The sequence below is a fragment of the Aptenodytes forsteri genome, unplaced genomic scaffold, assembly GCF_000699145.1.
Source record: "Aptenodytes forsteri isolate BGI_AS27 unplaced genomic scaffold, ASM69914v1 Scaffold241, whole genome shotgun sequence".
Lineage (NCBI taxonomy): Eukaryota > Metazoa > Chordata > Aves > Sphenisciformes > Spheniscidae > Aptenodytes > Aptenodytes forsteri.
Genome location: NW_008795252.1, coordinates 3,692,735 through 3,716,864, shown reverse-complemented (window position 1 = coordinate 3,716,864; position 24,130 = coordinate 3,692,735). Strand labels below are relative to the sequence as shown.

General features: G+C 40.8%; 1 protein-coding gene across 1 annotated transcript in view; it reads right to left on the bottom strand.

Moving 5' to 3' along the window:
• PTPRO (protein tyrosine phosphatase, receptor type O) overlaps positions 1–24,130 on the bottom strand; it is a 145,310-nt gene that overhangs the window by 19,728 nt on the left and 101,452 nt on the right. The window contains 8 exon segments of the mRNA XM_009278985.2: positions 883–966; positions 4,478–4,546; positions 6,539–6,659; positions 8,026–8,158; positions 10,328–10,467; positions 14,277–14,397; positions 17,028–17,179; positions 22,701–22,812. Coding sequence (XP_009277260.2) covers positions 883–966; positions 4,478–4,546; positions 6,539–6,659; positions 8,026–8,158; positions 10,328–10,467; positions 14,277–14,397; positions 17,028–17,179; positions 22,701–22,812 — 932 coding nt within the window.

Sequence of the window (24,130 nt, the reverse complement as noted above, 5' to 3'; positions counted from 1 at the left end):
GTGACTGCCTGCCAGGGCTTTGGTGTCATATGGTAACACCAGGGAAAACGTCTGGTCAAAAGTAAATCTTAACTTCGGTACCACATTTTTGTAAATCACTATACCTTGGACTCAAGACCATCAGGAACTTAAGTTTCTTTTATATAAGTTAAGTATTTTTAGATCACACTCAATTATAATTATTTGTTAAATGGTTTGTAAAACAGTTCTGGTTCTAAATAGACCCTGTGGCTTTGTTGGTTAGGTATTTTCAAAAAAAAACAATCAGTCGTTTACTAAGTCTTTATAAATTATTTACAGACTAAACTATTAAATACATACACATAACACAGAGACATGCACACAGTGACCCAATTTTACACTTTGGGACTGCTAGTTTGTATCGATTCTCAGTGAACTGTTGTTTCCAAAAGCAAAACTTTTACTGATGTCAGGAGAGCATAACCGCACCTTTAAAAACTAAGGTATTTGACATCACACACCAAACAGGTGGGGCACAATCAAGCAATTTTAGTAATAGAAAAGCAGCAGCAGCAGAAGGCAATGCCAGCCAATGAACAGATGAATAACTGGGACAGAAGAAGCCAGGACTTATAATGAAGTGGCAAAAATTGCAAAGAGAGCAATGAGATGAATATGATGACCACCGTAAGATTAGCTTTTTAATACCAAAATGGGTTGGAGCATAAACAGACAAACTAGATGAAGCAGGGTAGCAAATACTTTGATACCCACATCCTCTCCAATCCATGTTCTAGTACAAGAAAATTATATCTTCAAAAGCTTTGACCCATTTGAAAACAAAGGTATCACACATTTTTCATGTAATAGAAATTAACATTGTTCACACATTGCATATGGAAAAACAAGTAAATCACTTACCAAGGATTAATATAAAATGCCAAAAGATAATCAGTCCAAAGGCATGAGGGTAGCAGAGTTAGGAAAGCAAATACACTTCTACGCCTGTGAGCATTAATAAATAACATACATAAAGATGAAAAAGTGAGGAGAGTTAGTAAGACAAACAGAAATCAGGAGATCAGCAAATTCTATTTTAAAAATCAGCTAAACCCATAAAGGTTTCCTCTTACTTACTTCGTAAGACTATTATTAGCATCCATAGAATTTTTACTCCTCAACCTGACACCCTATGCAGGATTTTCAGCTATCCAACATAAAATTCTATATGATCAAAATAAATGTGTTTTATCGTCTTGATTCAGGCCATTACTCTAAATCGATGTTAATTGATAGACTGACAGATTTTCAGAGAGTAAAATCTGTTTGAAAATTTCATCCACAGGTTCACGGCCATTACATAGGTGGTGCTAAGTCTATTTTCTGATGTTTTGAGATATTTCAGGACAGACATAGTTTGTTTTTACCATGTACAGCTATGATAATCTCCCACGTTTGCTCCTGCAAGTGATCCTGTGGATATCAGAACATCTGTATCAGAGATAAATTCAGATCATTCCAATATCTCTTAATACCCTCTATTGAGTCAGATTTCTGAAAACATCCATATAACATTTTGCAGAGTCCCATTTTTAAGTGCTTTAAATTCTCTCCTAGGTTTTCAGCAAAACATTATTTGAACTTCTTCTAACTGTGGTTTCTATGAATAACTATTCACAGCAGGTTTCATTGTGGCTAAAGGAAATTTGAATACAAAATCATTCTAAACTTCTGTATTTGCAACCTGTTTACCAGATTCTGCTATGCATTAATCCAGGAAAGCCAGTCAGGCCTGTTCTACCTATTGGTGGAGTGGGTTACAGGTACTTTGAAAACGTGGAAAACTCATGAAACTTAACCAAAAATTGCCCCAGTAGCAGGACTTTTTGCCAAATACACCCTCAGCATGTTTTTTCCCCATCAGAAAATCTGCTGTCCTAAAAGCAATATCATCCTTCTACAACTGTTCCGAAGCAGAACCACAAAGTGAAATTCCCTTTTTCAGTACTCTTGGCTCTTATGAAGTCGGTAGATACTGTGTTTTCCCTGACAAGCAAGTCACATCAAATGTAATCATCTCTAATTTTAATCTTCCAACCAGTGGTGGAAAACTTCTGCCCACGCAGTGAAAACTCCAAGTTATGCTTTAATGAGTTTTGCTGCTGAAGAGAAAATGGGCAGCGCAGTTTCTGCAGGGCACCTTCCCCAGGCGTTGGTAGGGATCATCTGGGTCAGCCAGAAGCGAGAGCCCTTTCTAGTTAATCATATGCCATACTGGTTGCAGCATCAGGGCCTTGGGGCTTATCCATTAGGGTTTCTATGGGCCTGGACTGAGGATGAAATTTGGTTTTCCATAAGCAGATCTCTGGTGCCACAGAGAGGTTTTCACCAGGCTTGGAAGAGAGAAGTGATGATGTTGCTGGAATACTCCTCCTTCCTTTGGGAAACTCCAAGTGAGGTTTTTACTTCCTCTTGCCTACAGGGGCAGAAGGAATTATTCAAGCCTGGGTCTTCTTTCATCATCAAATCATCATGAGAAATTTCCGCACTTTATCAAATCACAGGCTAACGTGCTGGCAGACCTACTTATATTGTTCACAGATTAGGAACTCTGACATCTAAAACAATTGATTTCATTCAGTGTATGAAGAATACGTGATTGCCCGATAAATACAGTATTGTTTTCCTGGAATTACATAGTCTTTCACCTACTGCTCAGGTGTACTGAACAATTTCATTTAATTAAAAGAGAGAGATGCAGAGATTGCTTAAATCCTGAAAACTCTGCTGAGCTGAGCTTTTCTTAGGAGTCAGCGGATATGCCCATAGGTCCCTTACTAGATCCCTGGAATGACCCCAAGCAAAACGGGTTTCTTAATCCTTCTACCTGTCTTTAGGGCCATATTTTCCATTTGTCTGCCTGGATGGACAGTGAATCTGCTCTTGACATTAGACAACAGAGGCACACAGAACAAGATATCTTTACTAACTCTCAGAGAAGTCAGGACCACAAGATTGGGGCACACTGCCTTCAGTTGTCAAAAATTTGTGGAGGTATTAAGCAGGAATATTTTCCCCAATTTATATTTTTATAACATAATTTATGTATGTATACATATATGCATATATACACACATATATACACACACACATACACATATACTAAATCAAGAAACAAGAACCTTCACTTTCACATCCAAACCTATTAATTAATTCCCCTTCCCATAAAAAAGCCTTTTATGGTTTTAAAAATATCTGTTCCTAGTTTAATCATTTGATTCAAGCTTGGATATTTAATTAACATGAGTGTTTGATCTTCTGCCTTCTTTGCCATTAATATAGTCCAAGCAAGAGAAGCTGAAAGAGAGATTAGTTTGTACTGCATACAGCTGGCTGCTATTAAAGCTAAACCAAGCAAGTGAAGCTTGTTTAATATCCAGTTAATTAGCAGCACAGTGAGGTATTGACAAGGTTTACTGGGCTTGTTAGTTCAGTTTGCATGCTTATTAGCAAAAGGCTTGTTGTGGTGCAGTGTCAATCCATTTAATGCCGTCCTTGCTGGCAGGCTGTCCCCTATGAGATCATGGAAGCAGTTCCCTGCACACCAACTCCTCTTTCCAACTTCTTGGCTGTCAACAAAGCTGACCACGGGTGTAAAACCAAGGCGCATATTTTCTTCTTCCTACGTGCTGGAACGGGGCTGACAGTATGCTTCTAAATGTCTGTGTTTGGACTTGCCTTGAAAGATAAGAGGTTTTTGCAGAGATTGCTAGTAACAAAACAGTAAACCTTGGGTCAGTGATTACCACCCGTTTGATTATCAAAATAGGAATGGAAATGACCACACTGGTGCCAGTCAGGTAGCTATCAGAGCCCTTTTGCTTCTATAAAAGCTAATCTTACAGACTTTCTTTGTTCAAATACTTCTCTTTGGCTGATGGTGTCAGTGGGTTTGGAGTCCGTAGTCAGTGCCTGCAACTCTTGTAGGTGGTTTTCTAAACTACTACAAGTCTTTTCAACAGCACTGTAACTTAACTTAAGTTACAGTAAATATTTGAGTTGGCTTGTCCTTGTCTTGCAATGCAAGGAAAAATTAATTATTAATGGCACTGCATGAAGACAGTTGCTAATTGGTCATCTACAGGCAAGCTTACTCCTGGATGTAAATATATCTCTATGGAAGTGCTAATGGATTTATAGATCAAGTTTCTATACTTGTGTTATTTTAGGAAATATGTCTGTAAGAGAAAGGAAAAAAAATATCCTCCCAAAACACGTCTATGCAACTTGGTTGACATGTATATACATCATTCCCTACTAAAAATAGCAGGTGACAGAATACATAGTCTTGAGTCATCATTCAAGAAATAAAATACTAAAATAACAGGTATCGTAGTTTTATCTTAAAAAGCGACAGTGATGACATAAAAAATAAGCACTTAAGATTAAAGAGCATATTTGCCAAAAAGCTGAGATGGGGAAAAACATAATTACAAGCTTTGCTTCAAGCACTCACCAATTATAGGGAAGCTTTCCATCTCTCTCTAAAGATGCAAAATTGACAAAGGTTCCAGCCCCGCACTCCCTGTTTCAGGAAGACCATTGGGTACAAAGTTACCATTTTTGGATTAACAATGCTTGCAATGACGTTGATTTAACAGAGAACTCTCGGAGTTGGAGAGAAGTGCTGAACACACACATCTGTGACTAGGTCTGAGATAATCTGTGACAAACATAACTGAAATCCCTTAACATAGTTGTCCAAAACCAATAAATGTTCAACACCACCTGAGATCAGGTTTCCTAATAATGCTTAAAAAGAGTGAAACAAGGGAGAAGTTGCTAATAAAGATCTCAAATAGACCTCATCTTCTGTCCAGGTTTGGGCTTTCTATAGTCTGGCGCTAGCACTAGTTGCTGCCCTCTGTACACATGCTAAATATTTACCTTTCTATACTAAAAATTCACTGTCCCAACTCTAAGAAGAAGATGTATAATTGTCTCCATTTGACAGGATCATGGTAAATTTGAGTTCACAAAATAATTGTGGAAAAACCCCTGAGTTTCCTGAGTAACATTCCAGCGAATTTGTCATAAGTCCATTATTTTCAGCTACAAATGATAAACTGACTTGACTACTTTTTGATTCCTTGATTTAAGCAAACAATTGCTTACAGCTTCTTACTGGATTTACTTTCTTAATTTCCGTCTGGGGTTTTTATCTTCCACGGCTAGAAGCAGTGATGAAGAGAAAAAGAAAAAGCTTTGTGCTGCTTGTCCAGTAATTAAATAGGAAATAGAATTAATTTATCTGGGATTTTCACAAAGCCAGTTACATTTAAAAGGAACAAACCACATAATGTTCACTGAAAGAGATAGTCTGCAAAACATGTGTGATGTGGTCATCTGTTGCATGGAATACATAGCCAAGACATGACACATAAAATGCAGTGTCTGCTGGGTAGCCAAGTGCAAGATTCTTCACATACTTTTTTTTACATGAAATAATTTCCTTTCCTGACACAGGACAGTAAATTAATATAAAATATTAATATAAAATATTACATAGATTATAAAAGGATGAAGACTCTGGGACACTTCCAAAACCAGGAGGTGAACCACATATTGAGGGTTTGGAGAAACTTCCACAGTTCACTCAGGCCATAACATAACCCACATTAAAATGAACTGTTACAGGTAAGACCACCAGGAAAAGGAAATTGAATTTCAATATTCACGTACAAATGATTGGTGCAGATAGCTGAAGGAACCGCAGATTCTGTAAAAAAAAGGTTGACTCCTATAAGATAATTTTTCCCTTCATCTGTATGACACAACAAATTGGGATCATTAATGTTATAGATAAAAAGCAGGACCTGAGATCCCTTCTGGATTTGTGGGTCTCAGTGTATATTTGGCTGCATCCTGACAGCATAGAAAGACAAGATCCAGGTGAGTCCATAAGCTCTTTCCCATGCTGCAGTTCCCATAGGAAGGAAGCCCATATGAATGCAGAATTTGGACAACTGGAAGACCAGGATTTGGGGGCAGACTGGCAAATGCCCTAGAGGGAGACTCTCAGGGCCCTGGACACATCCTCCCTCGTCCTAGGGGTTTGGCTGCCAGGGCTCAGGCCTTAACATGCCTGCAGCATCCTGGACCTGATGAACAAACCATCTTATCTGTTGATATGGAAAATCTCCTGTTCCAAACCATATGAAAGATTTGCAGAGCATCTTGATGTCCTGCTCATGCCCAGTTGCCTCAGATCCTAATTATCCTTTAGATTCTTCACACAACCTTTTTGTAATAAGTGATTGCACTTCTTATAGACCCAATCTTGCAAAGCTCAAAATGAGACAAAGGTTGAGGCTTATAAATCAGGTCAAGAATGAAAGTAGATAGAGGGAGAAGACATGCTACTCCTAAACAGCAGCAAGACAACTGTTTTGAAGGTATCCTGTTCACAAGTATCTCAAGCAGCACCCGTGCACACAAGCATCCTCAATTGCAACCATTGTCATGATGTGTTTGTTGTTGTCTGAAATTTTTGGAATTAGCATAAATCTGGACTTACCTGGCCATTTGTAGATGTTTTCTCCTGAGTACAACAAGAGTCACCAGCAGCAGTCCAATCAGAAGGATACTTAGGATAGCTAACACGGAGATTACCACTACGTTGGGATTCATCTCGGTGACTGTACATACAAACAAGGACTCTTGGTTATTCAATTCAAAAGTGCTGACAATTTTGGGTTTTTTTTTCCCTGAATGTTGATAGTGTTATTTTTCTGAACTGATCTCATTCAGCCTGGAGCGTTACAGAGAGAAAAATCTACCACTGGAGATAAAGGGAGGTTTTGACTAGTTATTGCTCTTACAAAATTTCTGTGGGGAAATGACTTCACTCCGGCATTTTGTTAAACTTTGGCATGTTCTGATTTTTTTTTTTCCTTTTTAACTGACATTCATAACACAAGAGAAAAGGGCAAAGGAAATATAAAACACAGATATTCATCATCATCTATGTCTCCAAAGTACATTTCAACTCTGAAGTTATTCTTCAACAATAACCAATACCTTTTCTGTCCCAAAAGCAAAATAACAGGCTGAGGCTTTGTAATATACTGGGTTGAAATTGACTGAATTACTTTGGCAAATAAATTTTAACAAAATATTCTGTTTTAAATAAGAGCTGGAATCAACTCTCAATAACAAAAACTTGATTTATTTTTGTTCCATATTACATGCTTATCGACTGTACTACTATGAGACCAGATACTCTGTTCTGCTCATTATATAAGAAACCCTCTCTACTTTACTTGCTCAGAATAACTTTATGTCCACAGTTGTCTAGAGAAGCATTTTTTAGATTAAAAATCATGAGGATTTTTAAGCTAAGTATCAGACACTGAACTCCAGCATGGAGTGGAGTATGATGTACAGGACCAGTGACTAAAGCTACATAACTCCCTAACTAAGCAGAGATGACACTGATCATTCTGAAGGGGAGTTTTTAAAGAAAAGTCCATTGCTCTGGGCAGTTCAACACTGATACTCTTTCTTCAGAGTCAGTATAGAGCCAGGCTTCATGACATGCCCAGGAAGCCTCCATCAGGAGCTATCTCTTTGGGGTGTGACTGCTCAAGATCCTGCGGTGGCCCTTCTCCACTTCCTCACTGAAAGCAGAAAGCGATTTTTTATCTTAGCAGCTTATAAATGTGATTTTCCTCTTGTTTGGGCTTGGCTGAGAAGACGTTTTTCTCCATAAATGTCATCAAGCAGTACCCTGATGTTCAGCCTTGACAACACAAACTAGGTCCCTGATTTCTAAAACCCAGTAGAGAATTGATCCTCCAGTTTATATTTTTCCAAGTCAACCCCCCAGTGGGGATTTTTCTAAGGACTTTTTAAAGCTGCTTCCCCATCCCATCCACATCTGGCAGCCTTTCCATGACACAAACAACCCCTGGGGCTAGCATTACCAAGAGCAGCTTTAGAAAGCAAGGAGAAACAGATGTTGTAGCTGGAGGAGGAAGAAGAAAGCAGGGAAGTGCTGCTTACCCATAGTGGAAACCGCAATGAAAGTGGGGACGCTGGGGCTATTGTGGCTGAAGGTGGTCACACTGCAGTTGTAAGAAGTGGCAGGGGTTAGGCTGGAAATGGTCACCACGTGTGAAGAGACAGTGACAGGTTCCTGCAGACATGGGGAAAAATACACAGAAGTTTGTCTCTCCCGTAAATGCAAGAGCACAAATCAGTGCTCCCCTCTCCACGCATATATTTGACCACGTAAAGTCAGATCTGGTGAAAGAAACCAGCACTTCGAAACCCAGGAAAGGTAACCAGGGCCTGACCTTGAAAATAGGCAAGTAGCCTGGCAGTCCGGCAGAAGAGGGGAGAGAAACAGGGGTGAAAACAGCAGCAGGAACAGCCCAGAGCACCCCAGGGAGCCCCAGGCCCCTTGGGGAGTGCAGAGGGTGCCTTGTAGGGGGTTGGTCAGACACATGCATGGTGGGGGAAGGCACTGTGACCCCCAGGATATCCCCAGAGGTGGGCAGAGCTCATGAGCCCTGGTTACTAAGCCATACAGGTAGGAGGAAAATAAAGTTATTTTTATTGGAAGTGTGGCCAAGGTAGTCACAATCTCCGCACCCTCGTATGAATACATGTCATCTCTGCCTCTGAGGCAGTTCGTCTGGACATGAAGAGCTGTGAGCCTTTCACATGGCCAAGGTGAAAAACAAAGCTAGAACAAAGCCTTTGGGTAATAACCATGATCAGATATCCCACACCTCAGTTTTTCTAGGTAGTGTAAACTCTTTACATAATGTCTTTATACAATGTTTTAATTACTATGTCCGTGGCAAACAATTTTGTGTTTCATAAATGCTGATATGGCAAAAGAAAACAAATACAACACATGCATTGACTTAAAGATATAGCTCCTTAAGGTCCTCAGAAGCTTTTCTGTACTCTCCAGCATAGGGTGGATTGCAGATACAAAAATAGGGCAACACATGCATTGACTTAAAGATATAGCTTCTTAAGGTCCTCAGAAGCTTTTCTGTACACTGAGCCAATGGTTTAGAAAGGGAACAAGAAGAAGTTTTATGAATGAACTCACTCCAGATGGGGAGTGCAAGACCCTGTATCAAGTCCCGAGCACTGGATTTTTGCAGTGGCCTATTGTCATTCATAGGCTCCTTCTAGACTAGCAACGGTTCCTGTTGCAGTGCAATTCTGAGGTACGTTACACAGATGAAATCACATGTACATGAGTGTAAGGGAGGGGACTTTTATTCCCTGAGCTGAAAGGAGGGGCCACAGTTTGGCAATTGGACTTGGTTGGATGTTTTCCATTTTCCTCTCTGGGAAATTTAAATCAGTCAAGCAAAACCCAACATATGGGTTATCTTTTGGGATAATCAGTGGTCTGAGTGGGTTATTTTTTACTTTTTTTCTGAATGATTCCCCATTATGTGTGACAGACCACATGACAGAATGATGTTTCATGGCATGTAATCACAGTGATTCACTATACCATCAGCTAAACTGCCAAGTAAGCCTCATACATTGCACAGCATTGAATGTCAAGGAATTAAAACTACTACTGCTCTATTCTTCACTGAACAACATTACCAATCTAAACACTCAGATATTCAGGTGGCCTCTGAGCACAGGTACCTAACTGGACAGAGAGAAAAGGAGGTTCATTTGTGAGGCTGAGAAGGTGGGTCTGGAAGGAAATACCCTGAGAAACAAAATCCATGAGGAGCAGCCACGTTTGCAGCATAAATGTACTTTTTGAATAGCAGTGAAGGTCCTACTGAACTTCAGTTAACAGTTCTCAAAACCAGGAATAAAGTAAGCCAGAAATAATTATATGCTGCATAAAAGATCTCATGGCATCTAAATATGTCTATTTTTCCCATTCCTTATCAAGCTGCCTGACCATTTTTCCCTTCCTGCCCATTGACATTCCCTTAGTTTTGTGGCCTTTTAGGTTTTGCACAGTATATTGGAGCCATTTTCATGACTAGCCAAAGACTGTCACCCTGTTGGATGCACATAGCTTCCATCCAACTAGTTATAATCTCATCAATAAGACAGAAGGCAATTTTAATACTGCAAAATAATGAAATATTTTAGTATTTGAAATGCTTTAGTAGTTTAGCTTTTAAAGGTTTAATTCTGAACCACCTTACCATATTTGATTTAACGATCTAACCTGTGTACCGAGCATAAAATGTCATTGGGCTTTACATACAAATGCTAAGCAGCAGACAACAAACCAGAAAGATGGAAGACCCAGTCCCAGTTTCAGAGATGAAGAGCAGAAGCCAAAGAAGAAACGCTTACGTACCTGGACTTTTGTTTCCTGACCAGATCCAGCCTGCTGGCAGTAGACTTCAAAGAAATCAGCCACTCCTTCTTCCACCCACAGCAGAGTCACGGAGGTCTGAGTCTTATTGACAGCAAACAGTGATTTTGGAGGGGCTGGCTCTGGTTAAGAGAAAATCTCCTTTTATTAAGCTTATCTTTAAGTTTCCAGACAACTGAGAAGAGGAAGCCTTGAACAAAAATGAAAGCAATGCCTGATGCCCTTCTATCTTTCGTTTCCTTCAGATAAAGCCTGCCAATGTAAAGCTGTGCCTCTCATGATGATAAACTACCACTGTCAAATGGGAAGGTGATGAAGTGTCTTAGTTTTTCTTCTCTATTTAAACTGCTCTCTGTTTGGACAGTTGGATAATTACTTCACTTCCCTTTTCAGCAGAGCCCTTGTTTGAGGATGATCAGCATGTTCTATTAATAGAACGATGTTAACAGATGCTCTTTTGGGAGAAGATGGCTGTCCACCTGTTAGCAACACTTTTGGCCTGAGAAATCTTTGCTTCACAAAGCCTGCCCCAGGAGATGACAAAGCAGCAGCTTCTCACAAGCGAAAGCCATCTAGGTTCATTTAATTGTAGCAGAGGAAATATTTAGTCAATTAGCAGTTTAAAAAAAATCTTGTAGTCTGGGGTTTTTTTGTTTTTTTTTTTTTTTTCTAGGCTAACTTTTAAGGGCCATTGGGTCTGCACTCGTTTCAGTTAGCTGCCGGAGTTTTCTCTCCTCACTGAATGCAGAGGTCCAGATTTCGGGGGTCTTCAATTTATTGCTTCAATTTTCGTTGCTGTTGTGCCAGATGAACTGGCACAGGCAAACGTATACAAGGGACTGGGGTTCCTACATGGCAAGGAGGAGACAACCCTGTGATAGGACGACTATTGGGGGTCTCCTGGGAGAGATGGCGTCAGAGATACTGTGAAACACGGACGAGGGCCTGCACGGAGCGCCCCCGGTCCCGCGTGGGGCGGCCTCGGCTCTCCTCTCCAGGGCCACCTCCCCGCCCACGGACCCCCGTGACTGGGTGGGCAGCGGCCCGCGGGAAGCCACGCGGACCTCCAGTGGAGGCCACCCCACACTGCAACCCCGCCTGAACCAACCCGGAGTACGGAAAGCACAGGAGAACAGGAGGGGAAACCTTGAGGAGCAGGGACAGGAGCAAACAGCCAAGGCACGGTGTTAAGATGAGATACACTTTTTTTCACAAGATTATTTAAAGACCAAGGCTTGATCCTGATTTTCATCCTGAAGACTTCACACAACGGGTACTTGCAACCCCCAGCTTTCAACGCCTCAGGCATCCTGGGCTCCTTTAGTCTGCCTTCAGAGAGTGCAAAGTTCGGGTTGTACATTTCCGAGCTGTTCTCCAGAGTTTTCAGATTTCCTAATCCATGGATGTTTAATGAAAGTTGTCATTCTCAAACAATGACCTGATTCCAGGGTCCTGACACACTACATACAATGTGCTATGTACAACAGCATTTTGCTCTTATTTTTCCCCTTCACAAATAATTTGTTATTCTCCTTCTGTGAGATGCTGTCACAGGAGACTGGACATGAAGTGTAAGATCCGCCACAAAAAACTTGGCACAAAGGACTTGCTCAAGTGGTTATAGACATTTTGGAGACGTATCTGATCCTCAGACAATCAGATCAGTGTTCTAGGGTTGGAGGCTGCCAAGATTATATTGGCATTAGGGAGAGCGTTGAGGAGAGCAGGGTAAGGACTGAGGCACATTCACGTGGCTTCTTCTGTGTCACGGGGATTGCAGCATACATGTTGTCCCAGAACTGCATAGGAAAGAGACCCTCTCCCTTAATTACACCCATATATCTGCTCTTGGATTCAGAAACACATTCCATCCCTCAATCCAGGTAAAAAAAATGGCCTCAATTAAAATATGAGTTTTGCATTTGGGCATCATCCCAAGCAAATCCTCCTTTCGCCTCCAGCAAATGGCTTGATTTTTCTGCAAGTGGAAAGTTGCCAGGATGAAGCAAACATCATGGAGGGAAGAACATTTGGCAGGAAAGCTTAAGTGACTGCCAAGTGCCGAGTCGTCTATCACTTAGACTCAGTTCCCACTACTGCTAATTACAACTCCCATTGCTCCCTCAGAAACAGAGAGAAGGAAAACTTCTGGTAAAATATCCTTATTATTGTCTATTCAAAGTGCAAACAGCGTAAAGAAAAAAAAAAAAACAAAACACAACAAGCCAACGAAAACCAACAACCAGAAGTCTGGAAGTGATTTATTGAAAAGGAATTCATTCCACCTTCTCTTTGTTGTCAATGAAAGAGCAAGAGCAAAATAACTATACCAGTTCATTAAGAGCCTGCCTGTCCATGAGCAAAGAACGGGAAGATACGACTAGGCTGCAGGGTGTACAACATGAATAACACATGGGACTAATGGACCTGTCTGAAAGATAAAGCTAGCTGATATTTTGAAATATCCCCCTAAAATATTTGGACAATGGTAGCAGGGGGATATACTCACCCTCACACATCCACCCACTCAGTCCTGGGAACGAACACACGCACCTAACTGTGCACAGATACAAGGCATGGGGAAAACAGTGGACAGAACTTGTATAGGGAAGGGAAAATCCATGCAATTTGTCTACATCTTTCAAATATTCCCTTTGGTGAAAAGACCTGGAAGAACTTCAGATTCTTGTGGCTGTACTGCTTGCCCCAGCGCTGTTTAAGAGATTTGAGTAAGAGCTATTGAGAAAGACGAATAGACAATGATTGCTTCAAGACCTCTAATTCAATTAAAACTTATGGAGCCCTTTAAATTCACTTCTTTCACTGTGACTCACAAAAGGTTTGTTATGCATGTATAGAAGATAATCCAGTTTGAAATTACTAACTCTTCTTTACCCACCTTCACAGTGGAGTTAATGGCTGTAAAAGCAGTTAGGCATACTTCAAAATTTCACAGCTTTAGCTACCTAGAGCTCAATAATTCTACGTGCATGCAAAAGTGAAGTAAAATCTCTTAAGGTACAATGGTATAGTGTCCAGTCTTCCTCACAGGTAAAGGAAGGTATTGGACAGAAAGTTCATAGAATCATAGAATAGTTTGGGTTGGAAGGGACCTCTAAAGGTCATCTAGTCCAACCCCCCTGCCGTGGGCAGAGACTCTTCAACTAACCACCTCTCTGGGCAACCCGCTCCGGTGTTTCACCACCCTCAGCATAAAAAATTTCTTATATTTAGTTTTATATATATATATAGTTATATTTAGTTATATATAGTTATATTTTAAAGTCCTACCTAAAGGATGAAGTTCTTAAGTTTTTCTTTTGTTTCTTTGAGTAGATTATACATATTTCCCTTAGAATGATGCTGAGTTCCACAACCCTGAATCTGACTGCTTTTGTAAAGAGTACTGTCATTGATTTGTATTTAAGGGTACATTTTTGGTGTTAGAAGACTATGGAGATGTCCAGGGAGAGAGGAGAGGAGACAGGAAACCAGACCAGGTGGCAGAGTGCAGACCCAGAAACAGGCTTGTCAAAAACAAGGAAGGTTCTGCTTTGTATTGAAAAGTTCAGCCGTGAAGCCTGAGTCACCGCTCCCAAAACCTCCCTGTGTTCAAGACCTTAGGGAAGCAAATATGGAGCAGCGTTGTTCTCCCAGCGAGGCATTAAGCGATTTCCACTCTCCTTCCACTTACAGTCAGATTCTGCCACCCTTGCTCCTCTTGAGTAATACTATTTTAGGAGAGTAGCTTCACATATGGAAATGAGGCAATCTTCACAGCAAGGTGAGGTGAAAATTACAGCTTTGCAAAAGAAATGCGGGCATAGGTACATGACACTGAAATGAGGAAGATGCTGAATCTGCTGACAGGGTTACTTTTATAGTCAAATGAGAGACGTGAGTTTATAATTTACAAACAAGCATTTCTTACCCAATTTCACAAGCTGGGGCAGGGAAGTATTGCTGCCTCTTTCAGTACAAGCAGTCACTGAGAGGTTGTAAATGTCCCCCGGAGGCAAGCTCAACACTGCAGTCATCACATTGCGTGTTACCTACAATAATTATAAACACCAACAATATGACCCAAACCAGTTATCCTTCTTGTAAAATTAATCTGGTCACTTAATATACTACAAAGAAAGTTCTGTGCATCACAGCAGATGTCTTCTGCATACTCTAGACTTGTTACATGAATGTGTTCCCACTGACACCAAATGTGGAAAGCCATAACGCTCAGTAGAATATCACAATGCAGAGAGAAGACAATCTTAGGCCATATTTTCTGTACTACCAGTGAAAATTTAAGGAAGAAAGAAAATCTCCCTCTAAATGAGACTACTCTTGCATCTAGATTTTTCAAGTTGTGCAAAATGCTAACCAAACCATGGATTTGAGTCCATTGCAATGTTAGGGGAATTTAAATCAGATCAGGTATCTCTAAGAGGAGTACACAAGACACATATAGGCGAGCCTTTATATATCCTAAGAACCTGCAAATTAAATCCGGCTGGGCAAGTCTAACACCTACCTGGAGACCTTTTGACTTGACAATAGGTCTCATGGCCTGACTTCAGTCATCTGCAAGTTTGAAACCAGATATGATCCAAAGCCGATCTGAGCTTCAAAAGATTGTGAATAACTTCTTCCTATTATTTTAGGGGTGAGTAAGCTGCCCGTTTCTCCAGGGTCATGGAGAAGGATGCAGAATTCAGACACTACAACAGACTGTTTTCAGAGCACTTGTGGACTATCTACAAAGGGCGCATTCAGGAATCTCATGCTGGTTTTCATAGTCACTTAATTTTCAGGCTGAAACTTTCAGTTCCAAGAGGGATAGACAGTTCTGAATAAAGACTAACAGGACTATGCACGTTATTTTGGTCACTTGTCTCAAAACTGACCAACTTCTTCAGAGTCTTGGGAAGTATTCAAATAGCAGGCAGAAAAAGTCATCATTACTTGATTATTTTACTTTTTTTTTTAAAAAATTCAAAAAAAAAACCCACCATAATAACAATCTTAACAATCTTAGTAAATCACATAAAGAGAGTACAATATAGTACGATTTTTAAAGGAAACTATTTCTGAAAGTGACTAACAGAGCTTAGGAGAACAGGTACACCCTAGAGCCTGCAAGCATGCAACCATATTTAAAATATGAGCAGTACCATAAAAGTTAGCTATAAACAGGTTGTTGCAGGAATTTCTTAAAGAATACTTGCTGGGTTCTCTTGTTCTGAAAATAAAATAAAGAGAAATACTCCTAAAGACATCTTTGAAGTTTTATTTGTAGACACCCTCTATTTTTAATCTGTTGTTTAATCTAATATTCAATATGCATTTTAATTTAATTTCATATTCAATATTTACTGTATTTTATATTTATTCAATCTAAGAATTTCTTTTTCAAATATTTTTTACCAGAAGTGGTAGCACAAAAGTCAGATTTTTTTTCCTGGAAGAATAATAACCTTACAGAGAACATGACTTTTGGAAGGAAGGGAGGTATATCGCAGCACAATTTTTTAAAATTCAATTGTTAGAATACTTTATTCGGGGGGGGGGGGGGGGGGGAATTTTTTTTCTTTTTTGAAACAACGATGCAAATATTGGAAGTTCCTGCTGTTCAGAAATGTCATGTTTTTGAACAGTTCTACTAATCATGTAATTAGATTCATGCTGCAACAAGCTCCAGATGGGTGCACTCTGGCAGCCACTAGGAATCCAATGAAAACTAGGGTGTTCCATATAAATCCAAGTAAAAATTGCTGATGAATTTGAGCTTACACTGAAAATCCACTTCCCGTTCAGCATCTGCTGAGTCTTCAGCTGTAGAAGGGAAACCTTTCCTTTGAAAAAGACCAGACACTTTGTCCCTGTCAACGATTAAAAGATCAATAGTGATGTAGAAGACAGTCACAGGCCACAGGCTGTATGAAGCTACACTGCTGGCCATATACATTCCTGCACCGCAGTGCTCCACCACTATTTCAAACGCTTCTCACTCTGTGTCCAGGGGCTGCTCTTTTGCTTCAGGTCTCAGTACCCTGCAGCAGCACGACTTTAATCCATAGCTGGAAAACCCAGATTTCTTTTTCTAAGTGATTTTTAAATATGCTCAAAGAGTTCAAGAGAATGTGCCAAGAACACATCTTAACATCTGGCAAGTTTTCTAAGAAGTGCGTATATTCTGGGTGAAATCCCCATCCCATCAGTTAGTGGAACTTGTATTTAAACAGAAAATGAAAAACACATAATTTATAAGGATGTCTGTTTGATAAAGTCGGAAAATGGGAAGTGATAGTACCTGGCCTGAATGAACTAAAAAAACTCAGCTAGTAGTGTAGTCTGGTTATTATAAAATAGAAATTGAAAGGACCATATCTGTTCACTCAGAAATACTCTTGATGTTTTATTGTCTGCAGCTCAGAAGTTTAATAAGTTATTATTAAATTCTCATCTAAATTATCAACACTTGCACTGGATCACCATAGAACCATTTTGTCCACTGCCTGTTTTGAGAGCTTGAGTCTTTGGAAGTGCGTGCTAACACTGTGAAATAACTTAACTGATCAGGCTTCTACCAATCTTAATAAACTTGCTTAAACTTTGTAACACAAAGTTATCAACTCAACAAAAAAAGTACAGAAAAATGAGCGACACCTTCCCCACTCATACTTACACTCTTCTTGATTTTTTTCTTTCCTTCTGCAATCACCATCCAATGCAGCATCCTGGAATGAGAAAGGTCAGTACCATCTCCTCCATAGGTCCAGGTGACGTACAAAAGGTGGTTGTAATATTCTATGGAGGTAATCTCAGGTGCCACTGGTGCTGAAGGAAGAAGGCAAATGTATTACAGACAGGGTCTAACACAGCTGATTACCAAGTCCAGTAATAAACTTCTGCCAGAGGATACTGTTGGGAAGAGAGTATCATAAAGATAGCAGAAACATATTAGTGAAAGCATCTGCACCTGAGTGCTAGCTGAAAAAAATGAAAAATGGTATTTAACCTGGGGGATATTCGGAACAAAAATATACTTTTGTTTGCAATCTTTCAGTTTAAAAGAAAAAAAGCATGAAGCTACTGGCTGATATAAACCATTTTTTGAGTCAACATTTACAAATAGAATGCAAAGTCAAGTTAAAAGCCTCAGATATTGCTTCACTCTGTTATAGCACTGAAAAGAAATGACAGTCAGTGAGAAATAAATAAGAATTGTCACACTGAACAATTTCGATAGCTTTTCCATAGGAAAAAATATCTTCTCTTCACTAAGCTTGCATCTCCCTAGGAGGAAAAGCCCCAAACCTGCGGTTTGCCAAAGAACATCTTTTTGCGTGAAAAGTTATGGCCGCCTTTGTTCCCAGGGTGAAAGTCCCACCACCACAGAAGGCAGCCGTCAGCCGACAGCCATCTAAGCACCATGTGTCTAGTCTACAGGCACATGGTAGCTACATTATTAGGTATTAGGTGAAGCAGCTGCTGGCCCTCCTCTTCCTCCACACACCCAGCTCCTGCCCGGCGCTGTCCCCTGCGCTGCACAGCTCAGGCTGCCCCGCCGCAGCCCCGTCAGCCCGTTCGACAGCTTGTCTTGCGCTGGAGCTGCCAGCAATGCCTTGGCTCCCTGTGCAGCCCAAGAGGAAAGGTAGCAACCTCCAGAGTAACTCCTCCTAAAATAGGCATTTAAGATGAGTAAGAGAATTACCTCCTGGAGATGCCTCTCTATTAATTGCAGAGGGAGTATAGCTGATCAGCTCACCTTGATTGCCTAATTTGGAGATGCGGGTCCCCAGTTAGGGTTTAAGTTAAAACCAAGTGGAGAACCAAAAGTGAAAGTCAGCGACCGGTAAAGATCATAACCCCCTCTCAAAGTGCTATCAACAGGGTAACCTGGACAAAACGGGGAAGTGTACGAATCTGTGTGCTTGGCAGATTCTTTAGGAGCAGCGTAGGGAAAACGATGCGGACTGATTGGTCTTCCTCTGCACAAGCCCCGTTGAGTCCAGTGTGTTTGTGCAAAGGCGGCTCAGGTGCGGCTGCCTGGTGAGAGGGCCCTTCCCACCACGCTCCCTGGCAGAGCCCTGGATGCCAGCACAGCTGCGGGTGCCAGCAGCCCAGACGAAACGCAGGACGGACTCGGAGCTCGGGTCTGTTTGAAGGGGCCACAAGATGTCACTGCTGCTTTCACGAAGGTTTCTATGACTTTTGCATCGAGACATTCGTTAGAGAACAGATTTACTGAAGTAATTGCTGAGGAAGGCAGCAAACACAACGCACGGACAATTTAGAGCCATTTAGAAACGTTTAGTAAGACTATTCTCTCAAATTAATCTTGAAAATGTCCTTTTATGCTGTTGAGAGGAAGCAACCTTATTTAGTATAAAATCTTTAAAGTAATGCTTCTTTTAATTTCTAGAGTTCCCAGTCCATCCCTACACAAGGACTGTGTGTTCCTTACACTTTAAGGTCACGACTGGCATGAATCTTATACACTAGTAATAATTTCCTCCTATACCTAAAAATTGATGACATGCTTTCCCTCTTAATGTTCACACAGCTGTTTGCTTTAGGTATCTGGCAGCGAACCTCCAGGATATGTGAAATGAGACTAAGGGCCAGGGCTTGCATGATGGACTGCCCTAGCACCATGTTCCACTGGGAGCTGAGTGGCACAGAGAGGCTGTGGGCAGTTACATCCCGGAGCTGACCTGGCCCGAAGTGAGAGATGAAAGCATCCACAGGACCAACAGACAGCAGCTTCACAACAAGGACAGACGTGGTGGTACTCAACCAACAGTCTGTCTTCCTTACTCTTTTTGCTTCTCCAAAGCTAAAAGCATTCTCATTGTAAAAGAAAATGTTGGTGGTTTAAAGCACCCTTGCTTGTGATTGCTTTAAATCCAGCTGTTTACAGCAGGTGGCATTAAAAACTCATTAGTCACCACAGCAACACTGGCAGTGCCACAATCTCTCCCTGCGTTAAAACAACAGCGCGCAACTGTTGCTGCAGGAGCCCAAGGGAACAAATGCTGTTTCTGATAGGTCTCTGGGATCCCCCAAATCTCCCCGCTTCTCTTGGGGACATCTGACCAGTTGTCATGGGAGAGAGCTGTATATCATCTGGTCTCTTCTAATACCCTTTTCATTCCAGGTACTGCGGTTCAGTAAAGCCCCAGCCTAGCTATAGACTCCACAGGAGCAGCAGGATCCTGCATTAAGGAAATGGTTTCTCTGCTCTGAGCTTGCTACAAGGTGTGGTCCCAAACTGCCAGATGATCCTTCTGCTTTGTTTTAAAATATCAAGCTTATGTTCCAGGTGCAGAGGTTAGCTTTCTAGTTATACGCAGAAGAACTGACAGATGGTGTACTGTCAAGAAGACTACAAAACCTTCTATTTAGTATTTTAAAATTTGGGGTGGTTGTTGGTGGTTGTTGTTGTTGTTGGTTTTTTTTTGTTTTAATTCCTGGCAACTTGTACAGGGGAGGTAGCATTGTTCAGAATGATGCAGAAAGGGACCATGTGCTCCATAAAACCATCTGTTCTTTCTCTGGAAAGAAAGAGGCTGAGGGTGATAAAGAACTCCGCAGTCCCCTGGTAACTTGAAAGAGTGAAAAGGCAGCACCTACTGGGGACAAACATTCCAAACCTGCAGACATGAAAAATTGGCATGCCACTTTCTCGCAAGTTAGCCTGACAGCAGTCCCTGGAAAAAGCTGAAGAGATTTCAAGTAATAAGGCAACCAGAGGACAGGAGCGTATTTAATGCTCACATTCAATGGTGACCATCTATTGATAAGCACTTGTAATTTGATCAAATCAGATTTCTTTGTTAGGACTCTTCCCTTAAAATGCCGTGATCTGGCTCACTGCTATTCAACGTTTTCATCAATACTCTGAAAGTAAAAGCACCACTGATGAACCATGCAAGTAACATGGCAACTGGCAGAAGAGCAGAGGATTTGGACAGGGCTATGATTTGAATTATTGGCCCCTATGCTGGGCCTGTTCAAACAAAATGTATTTCAAAGTGCCAGGTGCAAAGCTGAGTCTTTAGGAAAAAGGCATGCAGACAACACTTCCCAGATGATAAATTCTGGAAAGCAGCTACCCAAGGAAGGAGTCAGAAGCCATAGAATAGAAGCAAATCAACACAGACCTCCAGTGTGCACAAACAGGAGAGCATTGAATAGGGAGTTGATTTTGCCTCTGTAGGAGTATTCAGCAGGCTGGTATTACACTTTCAGTTTTCACGTACTTTGGTAAAGACAGTAAAAATTAGAGGCAGAGTGGGGGAAAAAAGTAACATGAAAAAATGCCTTCCTGTGAGAGCACCTGAAGAGTTCAATGGAAGCAATTTAACAACAGAAAAGAGTGAAACTAAATTCTGTACAGAGAGAGGAAAAAAGCTTTGTGTCTCTTCAATCGATTGGAGAAAAGTGTAACAAGAATTATGGACTGGATATTAAAAATAGAAAAATTCAGATCAGAAGCAAAGGATAAACCTTTGATAATAAGAGGTATTAAGCATTGGTACAACCTTCCAGTTGGATATTTTCTGGATATTTTCACTTAAGACCACATGACCTTTTTGAAGAGAGGTTTTGCCAGTCATAAATGGATGACATTATCTAAGAGATTCATCCATTTCTGATTTTTGTCTACATCTGCTAGTTAAGGAGTTGATCCATTTTTCATCTAATAGCAGTAACAGTCTTTACTTTCCCCATACAGAGACCCAGACGGATCCTGATGACGGCTTATATTTTAGAATAACATTAATCTCCCTAATTTCTGCTGCAGGTTTCTGGAGACACAATATTGAAGCGTGAGGGCCCTGCTGGAACATTTCCACTCTAAAATGCTGAACCTGGTACCCAAATCAGTTTGAAAAAACATTTCTCCCCTCATACAGCAAACAACCAGCTGGAAAATTGCTTCCTTATAGTGCTACAGAAAAGTTGATTGATTGATGCCAAAGGACAATGAATATCCCTGGAGACCCTTCATGGGGTCCTGGTGGGTGCTATGAGTTTCTGATACACTAGAGAAGCACCAGAATTTTCTGGCAGTGTAGCTTGGGACCAGATATCTCAGGATGGGAGGGCTTCTGCTGACTTCAGTGGAACTAGGACTTAACCCACTAATAATTTTTCTTTCGTGGGTCTGTCGAGCACAGGCACTACATTAATCATCATTGCAAATGTGCCTTATTCAGTTCCTTCCTCAGATACACCTTTTTAGCCTCTCACCAAAAAGAAAATCTGGGACGAGGCTAGTATCTGTTTTGGAGGGAGTGGCTGGGACCTTGTAGGCTCCTCGTAATATAATTTCTACAGCTAGAAAAGAAGAGCGAGTCATACTTTATTTCCTCTTTCGATGCATCTGAATTATTTACTGCTTTCAGTCACCTTCTGCAAGGTGAACTGAAACGCGGTGCATAAAAGCAAAATGATTCAATAGGGAAATCTGACTTAACCAGCCTGGATGCTAGGAACACGTGGCAAGGTGCTAACAGGACCTCCTGTATGCTGTTCCCTCTATGGCTAATCTGTTTGACACATTGAAGATTGGTGTGTTAGATGCAAGGCCGGTCCCAACTGGTAGAGGGCGATCCATGTGGTTACATCAATTTACTGCAGCTGAGAATCCAGATTACGAATGACTTGCCAGCACCACACAGTTTCCCAAGGCCAATCCACCCAGCGCGGGTGCAATGCCTCGATCACAGGAGCACCCTTCTCTCCTTACTGTGAGCACGTAAAAAACACCCAGCAGAAAAGGCAAAGCTAGAGGACAAGAATAACGTGCTACCGGACATACTACCTGCCTTGGTCTGCCTAAGAATGCATAACTCTACTCCATGTTAGCCGAGGTGCAGTCACGGTCTGATCTGTGGACTATTGGGAGGGGGGAAAAGGAGGAAAAAGCATTTGGAAACATTGAAAATATATGAAAAAATGTTTCATAGTATTACCAAACCTAAGAATTTAGATTACTTATTTACCCATTAACTTCTCAATGTGTAAAACATACAGTGTCATAAAAGACAAGCAGGATCACTGGCCTTCACTGGAGCCATGCATTCAGCTGATGGAGAGGACTGGAACAGAGTAATCAAACACTGTGCTTTGCATAGGAAAATTATCACTTAAAGCAGTCCTCAGAGGTTTCCTTAAAAAAAAATCAGAAAAATAAAACGCCCAAAAAACAAAACCCCCCAAACCCCACTTAGCTATTAAATGCCCTAGCTTGCAAGTATGTGCAGGTGAAACGCAACATCCAAGCCGGACTTGCTCAGCACTTCTGCTCGCGGAAGCATTTCCACGGTCTTTTCAGGCGCCTGCTTACCTGTTATGAAGCTGATGGTGGAGCTGTCACAGCAGCTCAGCTCTGGGTCCCCCCAAGTCACCATGGTGACCCGGAAATTGTAATACCAAGCAGGCAGCAGGTTAGCTATTCTCTGTAAAGTGACAAAAGAGAAACAGCAGCTCAGGAGAAAATTCGCCAGCATGAGGTGTGACTTATAAAACATGACAATATTTATAAAGCTACTGCCCACACATGGGACCATTTTACTGAGCTCCCACTCCTTATTCCAGTGGAAACCTCCGTACTTTGGGATTTCAATTTATTAAAAAATCTGTGCGGTGAGAGCAAACATGGTTGTGGTGGCTCTGCTCTTATCCACATGAACATGGGCCCAGGTCCTACCCACCACAGGAACCTCTCATTCATTTCCAGGGCAGCGAGAATGATTCCTGCAGAGCGATCTTCCATCACAAAATTCTGATTTGATGAAGGCAGAATATTTAACTGGAAAATGTAGGCTTTTCTATTTTGATTAGATAGGGTTTGAGGATAAATTAGAAACAATGTTTTTGACTCAGATATTGTCACTTCAGAAGACTCATTTTTTCCAACTTTCAAAGTGTATTTCACTTTGTATTATCATTTATTATAAATGAAATATGAATGAAACATAAATGACTTATGAGACATAAATTATATATATAAATACAAGAGATACAAATGAAGTATAAAATGCAATGTATTTTATATTATAATGTCGTATGTAATATTTAAATGAAAATTCAAATACTTCCATTGACAGCACAAAACACTTCAAATATTTAATTTTACATTTAAATGAAAAGCCTCATGATATTTTTAAAATTCAAAATAAAAGCAAATAATGAAAATTTTCAACAAATTAGAAATTGCTATTTTTACAGATCTCTGCTGTTTGCAGTGGCCTTTTTTCCCCAGATACTACAAGGCAATCCAAATGTAGGGTTTGTGGACTATTCTCTTTATGCTTTTTAGGAAAAGTTGTGTCCAATTAACACCAAAACCTTGAAGATGCTTGGACTTCTTCTGACATGCCCCTGGTGTAATATTGAAAATGCCAACATTGATTTGACAATTTTAAAAAAAGATGCAGAGCACAAAATGAACGAAGCAACTAAACAGAGTGAAAGGGCAAATTCAGTTCCAAAGGTTCTCATCAAGTGATAACCCTTCAGGAAATAATTTTTGATCTAAGCTCTCAGATAGCTTGATTTTTTATTCCCCGGCCTTCTCACTGGGCTTGACACTTAGAATCATAGAATCATAGAATCATTGAGGTTGGAAAAGACCTCTAAGATCATCGAGTCCAACCATCAACCCAACACCACCACCCACTAAACCATGTCCCTAAGTGCCTCATCTACTCGTCTTTTCAATACCTCCAGGGATGGGGACTCAACCACTTCCCTGGGCAGCCTGGTCCAATGTTT